Consider the following 18,222-nt stretch of genomic DNA (forward strand, 5'->3'; position numbering starts at 1 on the left):
ACACTCATCATTCTTACACTTTCTTACAGGTCTACGAGACAATGCATCTGCATTCCCATGCTTTGGCCCTTGCCTGTACTGAATTTCAAGGTCATATGTCTCAATGACACTTAGCCACCTAGCTAACATCCCCTCTGGATCTTTGAAATTTTTCAGCCATTTTAAGGGAGCATGATCTGTTCTGACTATACACTTATGACCATATAAGTAGTGTCTATAGAACTTTAGGAAAACAACCACAGCCAACAATTCTCTCTTAGTAGTACAATAGTTTTGTTGAGCCCTATTTAGAGTATAACTACCATAGGCTAAAACTTTCTCCTCCCCTTCATCCTGTATCTGGGACAACACTGCCCCTATCCCATTAGCACTAGCATCTGTGTCTAATATAAACAAACCTTCACTCCTTGGAAAAGATAGGATAGGTGCGGACACGAGACACTGTTTCAGTGTCTGAAATGACTTTTCACAATCTTCACTCCACCTAAAATCAACATTTTTCCTAGTAAGTTTAGTAAGTGGGGAAGCTATCTCTGAAAAATTCTTTACAAAGCGTCTGTAATACCCTACAAGTCCTAGAAAACTGCGAATTTCAGTCCTGTTTTCAGGCCTCGGCCACAGTTCTATAGACTTTGTTTTCTCAGGGTCACACCTGATTCCCTCACTACAGACTTTGTGGCCCAAAAAGGAAACCTCGTTTGAAATAGTTTACATTTTCTGCATTTTAATTTCAAGTTAGCTTCTCGTAGCTTTAAGAGTACCAGTTCTAGATTCTCTAAGGCCTTATCAAAATCTTCTCCATAAACTATTATGTCATCTAAGTAACAAAGACATTTCTTCCATTTCAGGGTACCTAGGAGATTATCCATCAGCCGCTCAAAGGTGGCGGGGGCATTACATAGTCCAAAGGGCATAACATTAAAATGGAATAACCCTAAATGTGTGCTAAAAACAGTCTTCTCCTTATCATTGTCACTCATGCCTACCTGCCAATACCCCTGGCCAAATCCAGGGTACTAAACCATTTTACTCCACTAAGGGTTTCTAAGGTGTCATCTATCCTAGGGAGTGGATATGCATCTTTCTCAGTCACAGAGTTAAGTTTCCGGAAATCTACACAAAACCTGTATGTACCATCTGGTTTAGTTACTAGACAAACAGGGCTGGACCAGGGACTCTGACTAGGCTCTATGACTTTCTGTTCTAGCATCTTATTGACTTCCTGCTCAATTATCTCTTTTCTAGCTAGGGGGACCCTACGCGGTGGTATTTTGATAGGGGCAGTATCACCAGTTTTGATTGTGTGCTCTGCTAAACTAGTTCTCCCTACAGAACCATCTTCCCCTACAAATACATCCTGAAATTGGAATATTAAACTAACAAGCTTCTTTCTTTCATCATTTGTCAAATCCTTAGAGCTATTTGTTTTGTTTGTTTGTTTGTTTGATTTATTAACGTCCTATTAACAGCTATGGTCATGTAAGGACGGCCTCCCATGTATGCGGTGTGTTGCGTGTATGTTGAGCGAGGTGAGTGTACTGGGAGAGAGCTATTTGTTATAAGGGGTTCTAAATGTGGCGGTAATGGTTTACTAGGGGAATCTTCGAACTCAGACCCCTCCTTGTTGAGATTTACCACATGTTGTACATGCCCAACACTCCCCAGGACGGTGTTAGCATCTACACTTACACTGTCTGGTGTTGTATTAATCACCGAGATAATCAAGTTATCAGCCCTAGGGTCTAATAAACTGCGGGCTATTAGTACCCCTTTCTCCTTCCACTGGCTGTTTGGTTCTATTAGCATGGTACTGCCGAATAATTTATCATCGGTGATACAGTCCACCAATAACTCAGATTGAGGGGGTAAAACGAGGTCATTCTGTGACCTTATCAGGGCACACCCTACTGACCTTTGTTTACTTAACCCTACCTCCCCCTTATTGGTTACTAGTACTTCCTCCCCTACTTTAAGTTTACATTTATTCTCCCTTAGGAAATCCATTCCCAGTATTCCTGTAATACCACTAAGATTAGCCACAACAAAACTTTGTTTAAAACAATAAGGACCCATATGAAAATCTAACGGAACACATCCTTCTACTTCCAACTTGTTACCATCGGCTGTTTTCAGTTTTGTTTCAAATACTTGTAACAGCTCTCTATTTATACCCAAATTAAGAAATTCAGCATATGAGAGAACAGAAACAGGTGATCCTGTGTCAATCAACATTCTACTACTAGTGTTAACCAACTGTATATCTACATAAAGACAACCTCTGTCCTCATATACACTATTAACCCCTAGAGAAATGTGATCTGACCCCTGACCCTTAATTTCTGTAAAGTTACCTAACTCTCTCTCATACATAATTTCACTTTCCGGCCTACATGTTGAAGTAGCTGAGTTCTCGGCCTCGAGCCCAGCCTCAGTTAGTTTTCCGCCTTTCTCAGTTCACTGTCCCTTTTTCTCAATGTTTTTAGGCTCTCACATTCTCTCATGTAGTGACCCTCCTCCTGACAGAAATAACAAGCCCCTTTTCTCTGACCAGGGTTCACTTTCTTTTTCTCCTTCTTTTCTTTCTTATCCTTACCCTTCTTACTGGACAATTTCTTATCTAACAAGTTACTTATTTGGTCAATTGTAAGAACTTGTTCTACAGCACTATTGGTTTGTACAGTACATACCGACTCAGACTCTACAGGTTTCTTGGGGGAATTACCTGCTACAGCCTCATATTCTACTGCAGAGGAAATTGCCTCATCCAAAGTGCTAGGATGACTGAAAGTTACTTTCTTTCGCATTTCAAAATTATGTAGGCCGTTAATGAACTGGTCTACAACCTGACATTCAAGATAGTGATATGGGAGCTCGGGGTAAGCTAACAAAGCTACTCTCCGGAGATCATATCCGAAATCTGATGCTGACTGTTGAGCTTTTTCCGTATCACTCCATCCATTCCAAGCAGCAACTTGCTCGAAATGGACCAAATAGTCCTGCCAGTCGGTAGTTTTCCCGTCAAAAGTATCAGGATGCTTCTCCCGACGACTGACTCTACCCTTTACCCCACTATCACGTTTGGATTTACAGGTATTAGATTCTAGCCTGCTATTATCCCGGGGACATGTATATGTCTCACTCTCCCCATCAGTGTCTCCATCATATGTATCTTTAGTTTGGTTCTTTAACCTATTTACTCGGTTCTTTAATATAGATTGTTCTCTCCCCTTTGTTTGGAGTTTAGGCGTGGTAAATGCCTGTCTTTCCCTTCTCTCTTTCAATACTCTTAACAACTCATCATCCGTATCTTCCTCCTCGGATTTATCCGAGGTCTCAAACCTAATACTCGTTTTGGAAATAGCCCCCGACTGTCTATCTATTTTGGGGAAGGAAACCTCACTCTCAGCTGATCCTTTCCCAATATTTTGGAAAGGTACACCACTATATAATGGCGTACTCGTTGTTTTAATAATGGTAGCAGGAGTTCTGCTTCCCGTTACAAACCCACTTTCTTCCTCCCAATCAGAAACAATATCTTGCTCATCCATATTTATCTTATCCATATTTATGTCACAACAAACCACCCAGCAAAACAATATAAACAAAACAATTAAGTTGAACACTAGTAGACTGTCTGTCACTAGAGGTCTTGAGTTTTCTAGCAACAAAGCATCTACAACGTCACAAAATAAGTTTAAGATATGCTATACAAAAGCTTTGGCAAATAAATGTTACAAAAACAACTAAGTTAAATATATTAATCACAAGTTTAGAGAAATTGGATAATGTAATCAGATACTTACACAACTACACCCTGGTCACACGCACCATTCTGTAATAGGGAGGGTTTTCCACAAGAGACCCGGAGGGGCGATCCGACTGTAGCTCCCGTTATATGTATAAGTCCCAAATCGTGATCGTATAGTATTTTTAGTATACAACAGAGTCCACAGTCGTCACAAATCCTCTCCGGATCCCGTTTCCTCCACAGGTTACAGGCCTGTATCTCAACAGGTTCGATCTCTAGGATGTAGCGGAAGCACTGACACTAATCCAATAACTCAACTAGGTAAATACAGGTACAAATAACTATTTATTATATAAAAGACAAGTTGATTAAGTATTACATAGAAGATTCACAATAGTGCCTGTTACAACAGATAACAATAAGAGATATAAGTGCCGAAGCAGTTACAATGTATCCAAGATTAACTATGGCCAAACTTTAGGCCTAATTAGCTAAGTCCTGTGTGATTACCACGTTCCCTAAACAAAGCCTAACACCTTACGGAGCCAACTAACCACCTACAAGTGTTCCTAACTCTAGAGGTATATAAAACCAACAGTGTCAACTAGGATACCTAAGGATGCCTAAGCCCTAAGCCCCTGACAACCCCTAATTATACACTAAGTAAAGACCCACGTTAGCTAAGATACACTCTAAGTAAAGACCCACGTTGTAGTCTAGCTCAGAAACCCCGCAAGTGTTGCACTGTTGACAGTGCACGACGTGGCTCTGCTCCCTACCTATTCCCTAAGTCAAGACAAAGTTTCCCTCGGGAGGGGCCCTTTTTAGCTCACCTGGCCCGAAGGGCCGGTGAGCTTATGTCATGGCGCGGTCGTCCGTCCGTCGTCCGTCCGTCAACATTTCCTTTAAATCGCTACTAGTCATAGAGTTCTGCATGGATTGTAACCAAATTTGGCCACAAACATCCTTGGGGGAAGGGGAACAGAACTTGTATAAAGTTTGGCTCTGACCCCCCGGGGGCAGGAGGGGCGGGGCCCAATAGGGGAAATAGAGGTAAATCCTATAAATCGCTACTTGTCCTAGAGTTCTGCATGGATTGTAACCAAATTTGGCCACAAACATCCTTGGGGGAAGGGGAACAGAACTTGTATAAAGTTTGGCTCTGACCCCCCGGGGGCAGGAGGGGCGGGGCCCAATAGGGGAAATAGAGGTAAATCCTATAAATCGCTACTTGTCCTAGAGTTCTGCATGGATTGTAACCAAATTTGGCCACAAACATCCTTGGGGGTAGGGGAACAGAACTTGTATAAAGTTAGGCTCTGACCCCCGGGGGCATGAGGGGCGGGGCCCAATAGGGGAAATAGAGGTAAATCCTATAAATCGCTACTTGTCCTAGAGTTCTGCATGGATTGTAACCAAATTTGGCCACAAACATCCTTGGGGGAAGGGGAACAGAACTTGTATAAAGTTTGGCTCTGACCCCCCGGGGGCAGGAGGGGCGGGGCCCAATACGGGAAATAGAGGTAAATCCTATAAATCGCTACTTGTCCTAGAGTTCTGCATGGATTGTAACCAAATTTGGCCACAAACATCCTTGGGGAAAGGGGAACAGAACTTCTATAAATGTTGGCTCTGACCCCCCGGGGGCAGGTGGGGTGGGGCCCAATAGGGGAAATAGAGGTAAATCCTATAAATCGCTACTTGTCCTAGAGTTCTGCATGGATTGTAACCAAATTTGGCCACAAACATCCTTGGGGGAAGGGGAACAGAACTTGTATAAAGTTTGGCTCTGACCCCCGGGGGCAGGAGGGGCGGGGGCCCAATAGGGGAAATAGAGGTAAATCCTATAAATCGCTACTTGTCCTAGAGTTCTGCATGGATTGTGACCAAATTTGGCTACAAACATCCTTGGGGAAAGGGGAACAAAACTTGTATAAATGTTGGCTCTGACCCCCCGGGGGCAGGAGGGATGGGGCCCAATAGGGGAAATAGAGGTAAATCCTATAAATCGCTACTTGTCCTAGAGTTCTGCATGGATTGTAACCAAATTTGGCCACAAACATCCTTGGGGGAAGGGGAACAGAACTTGTATAAAGTTTGGCTCTGACCCCCCGGGGGCAGGAGGGGCGGGGCCCAATAGGGGAAATAGATGTAAATCCTATAAATCGCTACTTGTCCTAGAGTTCTGCATGGATTGTAACCAAATTTGGCCACAAACATCCTTGGGGGAAGGGGAACAGAACTTCTATAAATGTTGGCTCTGACCCCCCGGGGGCAGGAGGGGTGGAGCCCAATAGGGGAAATAGAGGTAAATCCTATAAATCGCTACTTGTCCTAGAGTTCTGCATGGATTGTGACCAAATTTGGCCACAAACATCCATGGGGGAAGGGGAACAGAACTTCTATAAATGTTGGCTCTGACCCCCCGGGGGCAGGATGGGTAGGACCTAGTAGGTGAATTAGAGGTAAATATTTGAATTCCTTCAGAAAAGAAACAATGAACCTGTATTTAGAACATTATTGGCATTACAAACCAGGTGAGCGATACAGGCCCTCTGGGCCTCTTGTTATACGGACCCATTATCCCCGCATCCCGAGGTGACCTCCGATTGGTCTGAGTTCGGACAGAACACCATATTTAGGTGAAACCGTTGCTACAACAACTCATCTACACACTAAACATAACTTCCGCTTCCGGACTGACAAGACCGAACTGACTGATAAACACCTCCCACGTGTACCACACGTGTACAGCAGTCAGCGGTCAGCATCGGGGTGATCTTGAGGACAACTAGGTTGATGAATGTGTCTGCTAAACAGCAAACACACCCTAGATAAGACCTGTTCTCACGGTATCTCCCTGAACTTGGGTAAATAAAACAGGTTGCTGAAGTAAAGGCTAGGAAGAGTGCAATATCAAACACAACAAGATAGAAAACCCGTTCTATCACAATAACAAAGTCTTAATTATAAGAAATTGCCAATGTATAAATTTCCCAACACTTGCCTTTGGTTGCCTTTCTCTGTTAAATAGCCTATCATTGCCTAATGTAATCTCATAGTGTTACATAAATTCTGTTCATATTGTACATAATGACAAATCATTGAATAAAACTAAACTGCTATTGTTAAAACAACATAGATATGCTTTGACATCAATATTCTAGCACTACATAGTGTAACAATAATACTGTTACATCATTCTGATATGGACCCATTTAAAAATGATAAATCCACTTAATGCTGCCTGGGAATTCTTATGGGTATTGGAAGATACTAAATTTATGTATATTCACTAAATACGAGTTGTCATATATCATAGAATAAACTCTAATTACTCTTTCGGGTCATCCATATAACAGTTCTAAAAATAGCACATGAAGTTATAATAACCAGGTTCATACACATATGCAAATAACATCATTAATCAATTTTCTAAATATATACAATAAGGGGCGGGCAAAGAACTTACTCTGTATGGGGACCTTTCTTAATTTTGATTTTGTTTAGAAAAACACGTTGTCTGGCGGTGCCATCTTTACAGGAAAACGAAAGGTATTATGGGTAATTCCCAGAATCGAAAGTGACAGTACTAAACTAAGATATGTACAAAGAGAGGTAACTCGTACTAAAGTACATAAATCAAATCTAGATAAATCCAGTAACACGACATTCCCCGTCTGATTTTGTACGAAAATCACCTATATATTTAAGCATACATACTCATTTACCTAAAATAAAATGATTACTTCATGGCAAGAAAGTACAACTTTCTAACTAAATAAAACACCAAGTTTATATAATGTTCATTTCAATACTCTCACTGGCAAGTGTTCAAAACATGTCTCTATCAATATTATGAACACATTAAAGTCAAAGTTTAGTCACTGGAAAACAGATAGATCAGCTGTGTAATTGGTCTTGTATAGAAAACCATTTTATCGTCCCTCATAACACGAATGGAAACCTTTCGCACAAGGCTGTCTGAGCTTGGGTACACCTCGTTGATGACTGCCATAGGCCAACAATTCCTAGGGGCCTCAGAATCCTTCATTAGAACTACATCGCCTGGTTTCATGTAGGGCCGTTCCTGTTGCCACTTCGGACGGGTTTGCAGATTCTGAATGTACTGACTGTTCCATTTCTTCCAGAACTGTTCTGCCAAGACTTGAACATGGCGCCATTGTGATTTGTACATATCTTTGAGCGAGAGATTCTCAAATGGTTCTACATCAGCGTTTAACTTTTGAGTGATGAGAGCTGAAGGTGAGAGAATCATTGGAGACTCAGGGTCACTTGAAACGGATGCAAGAGGTCTAGCATTTACGATGGCGCAAACTTCAGCCATGAATGTGCATAAGACTTCGTGAGTTAAAGCCTTTGTGTTTGCATTGCACAACATACAATCCAAAATTCTCCTTGTAAGGCCAATCATTCGCTCCCACGATCCACTCATGTTAGATGCATGTGGTGGGTTGAACTTCCATACTGTTTGGTTTTGAAGGAGGAATTTGTTGACACTTTCATCTTCAACGTTGATTGCTGTGATGTTAAGGTTATCCGTTGCTCCGACAAAATTCGTTCCACGATCCGACCGAAATTCTTGTACGGGCCCTCGGAGTGAGATAAACCGTCGCAGTGCATTTATAAATGATGATGAACTAAGTTCTTCAACAACCTCTATGTGTATTCCTCTGGTCACAAGGCATGAAAACATGATTGCCCAGCGCTTCGAGTTTGCTTGGCCTCCTCTAGTACGACGCGTAACCACAGGCCATGGACCAAATGTGTCCACACCTACATAAGTAAATGGAGGGCATGGTGTGGTCCTATCAACAGGTAGTTCAGCCATTTTTTGGTGTTCCATTTTACCTCTTAGCCTTTTGCACAATACACACTTATGTATAATACTGTTTATGAGCCTTTTACCACCAGTGATCCAATAGCCTGCAGACCGTATGGATCCTTCAGTCAGGTGACGTCCTTGGTGTTTCACCAGGTTGTGGTAATGTTGCACCAATAAGGTAGCGATATGGTGTTTTCCTGGGATTATCAACGGATTCTTCTCTGAAGGGTGTAAAGATGAGCTTCCTAGTCGACCACCTATTCTCAACAATCCATTTTTGTCCAAGGTTGGTGAAAGATCTAGAATGCTGCTATTCTTAGGAATTAGTTTTTTATCCTGCAGACAGCTGATCTCCTTGGCGTACATCTCATATTGAACTTCTTTCAGAATGAGTAACTCTGCATCGTTTTGGAAGTCAACAGTAGATCTGATTGGAGAACTTGTAGAAGAATGCTTGGATGCAACAGATTTCAGCAAAGAGATCGCTGAAGTCAACCTTGACCATGATGAAAACTTGTTTAACCGACTGGTTCCAAGTCGTCGGGATACATCTGTTTTGATGGCCTTAACTTTCGGACGAATCCCTTTATCTTCGTCTGGTTCTATGAGATGAAATTGGTTGTCATTATTAATGTTGTCTTCCTTCGCCCTATCCTGAAAGAAGGCTTCTGGACCGTTTAACCAGCTGCTGTTAGCAAGATCCTGAGCGTTCAGGGGCCTAGTAGCACAGTCTGCGGGATTCAAGTCTGTAGGAACATAACTCCACTGAGTGCTGGATGATGATCTCAAGATCCTGTCTACTCGATTACCAACATAGACATAGAATCTGCGTGTTTTATTGGTAAGATACCCGAGAACAACTTTGCTATCTGTGTAGAAAGATACAGAATCCATTGTTGCGTCCAAATGTTTCAAGATAAAGTCTGCAAGATCTGTGGCTATCACTGCGGCACATAGCTCAAGCCTTGGTATTGTATGTCCATGCATGGGTGTGTAGTAGGGTCATATTTTATGTGGATTTATGTAATAAATAAAAGTGGTATAAAAGTGTATTTATATAATTTGCAGTGAATAGTAATAGTAATATGTATCTATGCCGTGCCGTGTTTTACTCGCGTGCGTAATATATCGTATATATTCGCGAGCGTTGCGTTTGTCTATATGTGTATGTACGTATATGTTTGTGTACCCGTTAATAGTGTTCACTGACGGACTTTTATGACGGACAGGACATGTGACTGTTACGGACATTGACGAAGTTGTTTGATTGGTCAGTGTGGTCAGTTTAACGTATTTGATATATATCTTTTTGTATTTCGGGATATTTGAATTTCGTCCCTGTGCTTGGTTGGACGTTTGGTTTGATCGGTCGAGAAATTCATTAATTTTGGTAAGTCTTGCTTTTCGGTTGTTCTATTATTTGTTCTTTATCTTGGTTAATACATTATTCTATTCTCCCAGTATGAAAATGGTTTGAATGTGATTATTATAATTTAGATATTTTTAAAATATGAAATATATACGGATAAACATGTATTGTATACATGTGATCCGATTATTGTAATTGTAAAGTGTGTAATGTCTGAGTTAAATATTTCTGAAATGAAGTAAGAATTGTGTGTTCTTTTATATTGTAGTTCAATCTGTTGTGATTGCATGGTCGTACTCATGACGTGCGTACGGAGCTAGTATACTTTGTAGTGTATACATCAATTACATTGATACACCATACGTGTTGTAAGTGTGTGCTTTTACTTTCATATATCATATCTATTTTTCAATAATACGTTTTCGGTATTGTGTGAAATGTAAAGTTTGTCTTTGAAAGTTATTCGTGTGATTCGGTGTTGAATGAATGATATATGATTTGAGAGTTGAATATTCTAATTGTGTTTTATTATATTTACAGAGTGTTTTTAAAATGGAATAAAACATCATAAAGGAATATGAACCCAGCGGGTTTGTCATTTATTCAACAAATTCCACCCGCTACAAATGGCGCCCATGTAGGGACTTACTACTACAAGAGTATTGTGATTACTACTCCGTCTGACTGAGGGTCCGGAGACCGGAGGGTTTGCGCACCTCCTTGCGCATGACATGACGAGTTCATCGATCGAGCAGTTCCGCCGGAACTTTTTATCTTGGGACGTTCACGAACACGACACCTACACACCGGATGTTGTTTTCAAGCACACGTGTTGACTTCACTAACTTTCACATGTTGGAGAGATAGCCTGCCTGAACTGACGGGAATTGATGTTATTTAACTTATTCAGTGACTGCTATACAGTGCATGGATTATTTATTGTGTTATTCTGTGTATTCAATTGGAAATTAAGTGTTGTCATGTGTTTATTCTTGTGTTATTCTACCTGAATGTGAGTATGGAGTGATCGTGTTCCTGCCCTGCTGGTTACCTGCTTTGAGGTTAGTATTTTCACTATTCTAGTTGTCTGTTTAGTTGATTTTCTTTCCACTGGTTCTTGTATGGTAGTATATATAGGTGTTGTTTTACTTCGCCGGTGGTAGTTGATTTACTGAATTGACCAAGACACTATAACTGACATTACACATCATGACTTCCATGTGTTTATTTACCTAACTGTTATTAGTATTTGTGTTTAACTCCTGCGCCTGCGATACGCTGTATTTTCTACTTCGGTTTATTTCATTTCGCGTAAAATCGATTTATTATTTCTTATCTAATTATTCGAGTTTGGGTTGTTTGTATTTATTTTCCATATTATCATATACACACATGTACTTTATGTTTATTATTTGTAGGTTATTTCATTAGCTAGTATTGTGTATTGCTTTGACATTGGTAAGTTGTCTGCCCTTTGTACATGAATTATTGATTATCTCCCTTTACTTGATTTATTCTTGTGTTTATTTCTATTTGCAATTTAGAATTTCAGGAATTGGTGTTTTCTTTTCAGTTTCCATAGACTTTGTCTCGAATTATTTTATTTGGGATGAGATGTTAATGTAATTTGCTTGTATACATTTAAAATTTAGTTTTGATTTGACTGGTGTTTACTTTGATTTCAACTGTATGTTTACATTTCAGGTATTTTGTTGAATATTTTTGTGAATTTCAGGTTTCACGTGGACTTTAATATTCCCTAATTTACTTATTTTTTTGTGGTATTTCTTTTTCCTGTATTTTGGTTTAATTTATTATTTTCACAGAGAATTGTACTTTGATTTATAGTTTATATTTGTTTTAGGTTTTGTTTTTTTTCTATATTTTTCCAGTTTTCAGCATATTTCGGACTTTATATTTTTTTAGCAGTGCCAGTTAACATATTTAATATTGGAGTTTCATGACTGTATTACTAGTGTTATTGTGCTTGTGTTCTTTGTGTAATATCTCAACTATGGCGCAGTCAAAGGATAAACAGATGGAATATTTAATGGATGCTATCTCGAGTATGGATCTTAATCCGGAATTAGAATCTAAGGATGCTGCTGCCAAGTGGTTAGCTGATCTCATAGCAGGAGGAGCCAAGTCCAAGGTTATGAAGCAAGAGGATGTACCCCCTTTACCTGCAGATGATCAAGGTCAAGGTCACCGTGAAAACCTAGTTTCTCCAAGCACGTCCAGTTCTTACTATGTACCGAAAATCTCTGTATTTTCTGGATCCCCCCAAGTACCCAATGGAGAAGTATATTTTGAGCAGTGGATCTATGAGGTTGAGATGTTACAGCGAGACGCTGTGTACAAAGAACAAGTCATTTTCCAGGCTGTGAGAAGATCTTTGAGGGGTGAGGCAGCAAAGACAGCCAGGAGACTTGGGTCTGCAGTTACATTACAGCAGGTTCTGGACAAGATATCGGGAAATTATGGAGACATTGCAGCTTCGGAAGATTTGTTAGCTACCTTCTGTTCTGCAAAACAGACTGATACAGAGACAGTGACATCCTGGGCTAGCAGACTTACCAGGTGCAACTTTCGACTTTCCTAAAATGAATCCTATCCTGGAAGATTCATTCATATCATATATCCGGAGGTATGCTACTGCTCCGATGGCTTCCTTAGAAGCATCCGAGAATATGTGTAATTCTTTCCTTGTACCTTCCAGTATGCCAATGTCGGAATACGTTTTGTAGGTATTGCCAGACCTTGTGAATCTTTGAGAGATTTTCTCCAACTTGTCCATTCAGATTCTATGTGATCTGGTATTGGTTCGTCCCAATCGATTTTGCCTGTTTGAATAATGTTCCTAAGTATTAGCCTACCTCCAAGGAGGACTGGAGCCACGAATCCCAAAGGATCAAACACGCTATTCACTGTAGAAAGGATTCCTCTCTTAGTGCTAGGTTTCTCTTCACAACAAACTTCGTATTGAAAAGTGTCACTCTTAACCTCCCAGTATAGCCCTAAGCTTCTCTGGACATTTGCTGTGCTCGTGTCGAAGTCCATTGCACTGAGGTTTTTCGCCAAGTCTTCTGGGGAAAAGCTGCCGAGAACATCTGCATTGTTAGAGGATATCTTGAGTAAGTTCAGATTACCCTCCTGTTTGAGCCTACGTTGAGTCTTCTTCATCAAGTTCACAGCTGATTGAGCATCTACAGATGAGATCAATCCATCGTCGACATAAAAATGATTTTTGACAAAATCACACACCTCATCACACAAAGATTGGTCTGCATGGTTACAAGCCGACTTCCTCAATCCAATAGTTGCGACTGCTGGGGATGGTGAGTTCCCAAAAACATGCACACGCATTCGATAGTCGATCAAATCTTTTGTAGGGTCGTTGTCTTTGAACCATATAAAACGTAAGAGATTCCTGTATTGCCGGTGAACGTTGAAATTGAAGAACATCTGTTCTACGTCAGCCGTTATAGCAACCTTTTCCTTTCTGAATTTCAGAAGAACTCCAACTAGACTATTTGTGACGTCTGGTCCAGTAAGTAGCACATCGTTGAGCGAGTAGCCGTTATACTTAGCTGAGCTGTCAAAAACTACTCGGATTTTTCCAGGTTTCTTCGGATGATATACAGGAAATATCGGAAGATATCTGCATTCCTCTCCGCTTTCAAGGGGTGGTGCTAACTCAGCGTGTTGTTTGTCAAACATGCCTTGCAAAAAATCGCAGAATTGACGTTACTTGACGTGGTTCCTCTGTAGAGATTTAACTAGGTTTTCTGTTCTTTTAAACACTTGATCTCGGTTGTTTTCAAGTCTGGGACGATGTTGTCTCAGGGGAAGTGGTGCACTCCAGTTCCCTTCTGGCGTTTTGTAAAATTCCTCTTCCATTTGATGTATGAATTCTTTGTCTTCTTGCGACAGACCTAGCACTTCGTCGTCTTTTGTGTGACGGAAAACATTACCATGAAGGTTGATGTCATCAGAAATCGAAGCATAGTTCACTTCAAAGTTGTAGGGGCAAGGTTTAAAGTAAGACGCTCGTCCACTCCTCAAAACAGTTGTCTTGTTGACTGTTACTAAGTCCGGTTGATGTGCAGCACCGAGACACGTTTCCCCAATAATAACCCAGCCCAGTCTCAGCTTCTGGGCATAAGGTGTGTTGCCACTTGCAATCCTTTGCTCTAATACATGGTGGGCTGTAATCAAATCTCTTCCTATAAGGAGCAAAATTGGCGCGTCAGAATTGGGTATGAAGGTTTCAATTTCCTTGAGATATTTGTAAGCTTTTGCTACCGCTGGCGTTGGAATTCCATGTTTACTGTTCGGGATTTCATTGCATTCAATAAGTTCCGGAAGTGCGCTGCGGTAAGTGCCATCTGTTGATTCGATTACATAACCGGACGCTCGCCTTCCACATTTGGTCACCTGTCCTCCACATGATGATAATACATAATCTATGCTCTCGGATTTATAATTGAAATGTTCGAAAAACTCCCGCACTAAAGACCTGTTACTCTGTTCGTCAATAATAGCGTACATGTCAAGTGCCTCTTCTGGCCGTCCTTTCGGATAAACTTTCACTAAAACTGTCTTACCACAGGACTTTCCTGGGAATGAGGTTGAGCCGCAAATCTGAGTACATTTCGATGACACAGTAGTACCTTGGTCCTGATGTGTTTGTTCCCCGCCATGCTTTTCTGGGGATCCACGGTCGATATGGAATGTTGTACAATGAGAACTACTCCCACATCTCTCACACTTGATATTGTCCTTACAATCCTTAGATAGGTGCTTTCCTTTGCAGCATTTGAAGCAAATACCAAACTTCTTGATCACATCCTTCTTGTCTGACATTGACTTTGATTGAAATAAACGACAGTCTTTCAGAATGTGCTTGACCTCTTTGCCATGTAACGGGCAGTAATCTGGGGTGATGTCCGTCTTTCTAGCAGATACCATGACCTGGTTCCTAGAGCCGTTAACATTGTTGTTAGATTTCTTCATGTTACCAAGGTTGCTTGAAGATGTAGGTGCCTTTGTAGATCCTACAAGATTAGATTCAAACATGAAACTTGGGTCATTACATCGTGTAGCCATGTTCCGAACAAAGTCTACAAAGATGGTGAAGGGTGGGTACATGACGGCATGTTCCCGCTTGAACCTACTGGCAAGGTCAATCCACTTGTTTTGCATGAATGCTGGTAGTTTCTGTAACACTTGGTTAACTCCATGTGGAGAGTCAAAGTATGAGAAAGAATTCTGATATCGCTCATAGCCTTTCACTGCCAATATGTCTGGGAGTTCATACAGCTTGGCACCGTCCTTAGCTGAGAGTTTTGAGACACTGTCTAGTCTTTGTCTAAGGGCAGCCTCTACTAGTTCTGGCGATCCATATCTTTCATCAAGCCTACTCCAAATCCTTGATAATGCCTGAGCTTCATTGTGACAGTTAGCTGTTCTAAGACTTGTTGCTTGTCGGGAAGACTCCTCTCCTAACCATCTGCCTAATAGATCAAGTTCCTCTGTGGCATTTACTTTGAGCTCGCGAGCAATGTTTCTAAAACTTGTCTTCCAAACCAAGTACCGCTCTGGCCTATCATCATACTTTGATAGTCTTGAAAGCAATAAGTCTTTCTTCATAATATAGTTAGTAAGCTCACTAACTCCTCCATCTGGTTGGGTTGGTTTTTGATTGAATGCTGGGGCCTCTGGATTTAATCCTGAACTAACGTTTGGCATACACTGGTGACCAGTGGTATGTGGTGGTGCAGCAACAACCCTCTCAAGGTCACAGCTGGCCGTGCCAACAGGAAACCCCTCAATGTCCTCAAATGCCAACGAATCATCAATAGCCCGAAGCTCAGCCTCAGCCTCCACCAAATCTCTCTCCGATTGCAGCAACTTGGGACTCATATCCATTTCCTATGTATAGCATCCTGTTCAGCCCTTTGTCTTACGATCTCTGCTTCCTTTTTGGTGAACTGTAGTCTGACCTTCGCTGCCTCATGTTTAGCCTTTTGCCTCAAAAGCACGGAACTTACATTGGACATCTTTGACGAGGCTAACGAACGACCGCTGACGCCTGGGAAGGACTTCTCACCCTGTGAGCTGAAGGTGAGCAAGTAGTGTCAATCTTTGCAGGAGTCTGACTCAATCTTGCTTGATCAGTACCCTGTTCTTTTGATAGTTGTGTAGTGTTCATGAACTTGTCCATTTCCTTTAGTAAAAGGTCTACTCTAAACTGAACACTGTTGTACACAAATGTGTGAGCAGAAAGTTCTCTTTCACTGTCAACTGATCTTATCCTAGCCAAATATTCTGTGGATTGCCTGGCTATAACTAGGTATGATTCCCATACTTCTAACAATTGTTCTCTTAATGGCTGTATAACATGCTGCTCTTTCGAACTACTGGTAAATTCTAGAAAAAGCGAGTCAATTATCTTGGTTTGATTTGACAGTTTATTAGTGTAGTCATCAACGTTTGCCTGAAACATGTTTTCGCCTTTCTCGGTAAGTCTTCGAACACTCTGGGTGCCTGATGCCATAGTAGGTCAGTTTGCAGAATTTTCCCTGTGATGTTTACATCATTTTTATTTTCCAAAATCCTTGGGTTCCATATAAACTTCACAGACTTCCCAGAAGGTGAAAATCTACAAAAACAACAAACTTATTGTCAGTAAGATTTCCATAAAATTGTACACAATAACAAAATATTACCGTTACATCATTCTGTTATGGACCCATTTAAAAACGATAAATCCACTTAATGCTGCCTGGGAATTCTTATGGGTATTGGAAGATACTAAATTTATGTATATTCACTAAATACGAGTTGTCATATATCATAGAATAAACTCTAATTACTCTTTCGGGTCATCCATATAACAGTCATTAATCAATTTTCTAATATTGTTTGTTTGTTTGTTTGATTTATTTACGTCCTATTAACAGCTATGGTCATGTAAGGACGGCCTCCCATGCATGCGGTGTGTTGCGTGTATGTTGTGCGAGGTGAGTGTACTGGGAGTATGTTAGCGGTATGTTAGCGTTGTGTCTTCTTGTATAGTGGAACTGTTGCCCTTTTTATAGTGCTATATCACTGAAGCATGCCGCCGAAGACACCAATCAACACACCACACCCGGTCACATTATACTGACAACGGGCGAACCAGTCGTCCCACTCCCTGTATGCTGAATAACATCATTAATCAATTTTCTAAATATATATAATAAGGGGCGGACAAAGAACTTACTCTGTAGGGGGACCTTTCCTTAATTTTGATTTAATTTGTTTAGAAAAACATGTTGTCTGGCGGTGCCATCTTTACAGGAAAACGAAAGGTATTATGGGTAATTCCCAGAATCGAAAGTGAAAGTACTAAACTAAGATATGTACAAAGAGAGGTAACTCGTGCTAAAGTACATAAATCAAATCTACATTAATCCAGTAACACGACACTCAACCTGAGTGAAGAAGCCTCGGATTGACAGCCAAAATCCTTTACGATGGTTGATCGAGATATATTGAAACGTGCAACCTCTCAATTTAGACAAAGCTACCTGCTCCAGAAGCGATTGGGATCCCCGACTACCTGGTCGGACAGGTGATCAATATTTACAACAATATCAAAATAACTATATACAAAATCAAGGCTTGGACAGTGCCTCTTTCCTACTTAGCCACCCGTCGTACCTACGACGTGTACCGCGTCCTGCGATATACACGACACTGCCTAAGTGTTGCGCCCACTAACACTGGCGTTATAACTCGCCAGCAACCTGAACTCACTAAGGGCCACTGTTGTATAAACGAGTGTATTATTCCGTGGTATTTCACTACCACAGTCCCTACTCCGGGACAAACCCAGGCACACTGCCAGTACAAGCCAGACGTAGTGTCCTGCTCCGATGTTAACATATAACCTGTCACGGCCGTGACTACCCCTGGCACGGCTGGTAAACCTATTACCTTGTTATTGTAGTGAATAACTCCTGGCACGCTTGCCAGTACGTGGCTGACGGACAGTGTGGTACTTGCTGGGTGTATTTTCCCTGTCGCTTTTTTGTCGATAGATAGACTGTATGTACCTGGTAATGTTCAAGTAGTTTTGACTAAATCAGGAAAATCTCTAATAAGTTCATCTTCAGCAGGTGTTGGACATTCAAGGGAGTTTCAGGCGCAGTGAGCAAGTTAAGTGTTATGGCTGAATCACCACTGATTATGTTCTCTGAATCGCCACTGATT

General features: G+C 41.1%; 4 protein-coding genes across 4 annotated transcripts; all 4 read right to left on the reverse strand.

Moving 5' to 3' along the window:
* Positions 1–2,432: 2,432 nt before the first annotated feature.
* Positions 2,433–4,068, reverse strand: LOC138311770 (uncharacterized). The gene has a single exon (XM_069252976.1). The coding sequence runs from the start codon at positions 3,546–3,548 to the stop codon at positions 2,433–2,435; it is 1,116 nt and encodes a 371-aa protein (XP_069109077.1). The 5' UTR covers positions 3,549–4,068.
* Positions 4,069–7,628: 3,560 nt separating this feature from the next.
* LOC138311771 (uncharacterized) lies at positions 7,629–9,488 on the reverse strand. Its single transcript, XM_069252977.1, has one exon. It carries the CDS (start codon positions 9,486–9,488, stop codon positions 7,629–7,631), a length of 1,860 nt encoding a protein of 619 aa, XP_069109078.1.
* A 3,127-nt stretch (positions 9,489–12,615) lies between these two features.
* On the reverse strand, positions 12,616–13,683 carry LOC138311772 (uncharacterized). The gene has a single exon (XM_069252978.1). The coding sequence runs from the start codon at positions 13,681–13,683 to the stop codon at positions 12,616–12,618; it is 1,068 nt and encodes a 355-aa protein (XP_069109079.1).
* A 27-nt stretch (positions 13,684–13,710) lies between these two features.
* LOC138311773 (uncharacterized) lies at positions 13,711–15,894 on the reverse strand. The gene has a single exon (XM_069252979.1). The coding sequence runs from the start codon at positions 15,892–15,894 to the stop codon at positions 13,711–13,713; it is 2,184 nt and encodes a 727-aa protein (XP_069109080.1).
* Between the last annotated feature and the right edge of the window lie 2,328 nt (positions 15,895–18,222).

The sequence above is a fragment of the Argopecten irradians genome, unplaced genomic scaffold, assembly GCF_041381155.1.
Source record: "Argopecten irradians isolate NY unplaced genomic scaffold, Ai_NY scaffold_0107, whole genome shotgun sequence".
Lineage (NCBI taxonomy): Eukaryota > Metazoa > Mollusca > Bivalvia > Pectinida > Pectinidae > Argopecten > Argopecten irradians.

Excerpts from the sequence above, each read along its gene's own strand:
- LOC138311770 (XM_069252976.1), bottom strand. The coding sequence starts at position 3,548 with ATGGATGAGCAAGATATTGTTTCTGATTGGGAGGAAGAAAGTGGGTTT.
- LOC138311771 (XM_069252977.1), bottom strand. The coding sequence starts at position 9,488 with ATGGATTCTGTATCTTTCTACACAGATAGCAAAGTTGTTCTCGGGTAT.
- LOC138311772 (XM_069252978.1), bottom strand. The coding sequence starts at position 13,683 with ATGTTTGACAAACAACACGCTGAGTTAGCACCACCCCTTGAAAGCGGA.
- LOC138311773 (XM_069252979.1), bottom strand. The coding sequence starts at position 15,894 with ATGGATATGAGTCCCAAGTTGCTGCAATCGGAGAGAGATTTGGTGGAG.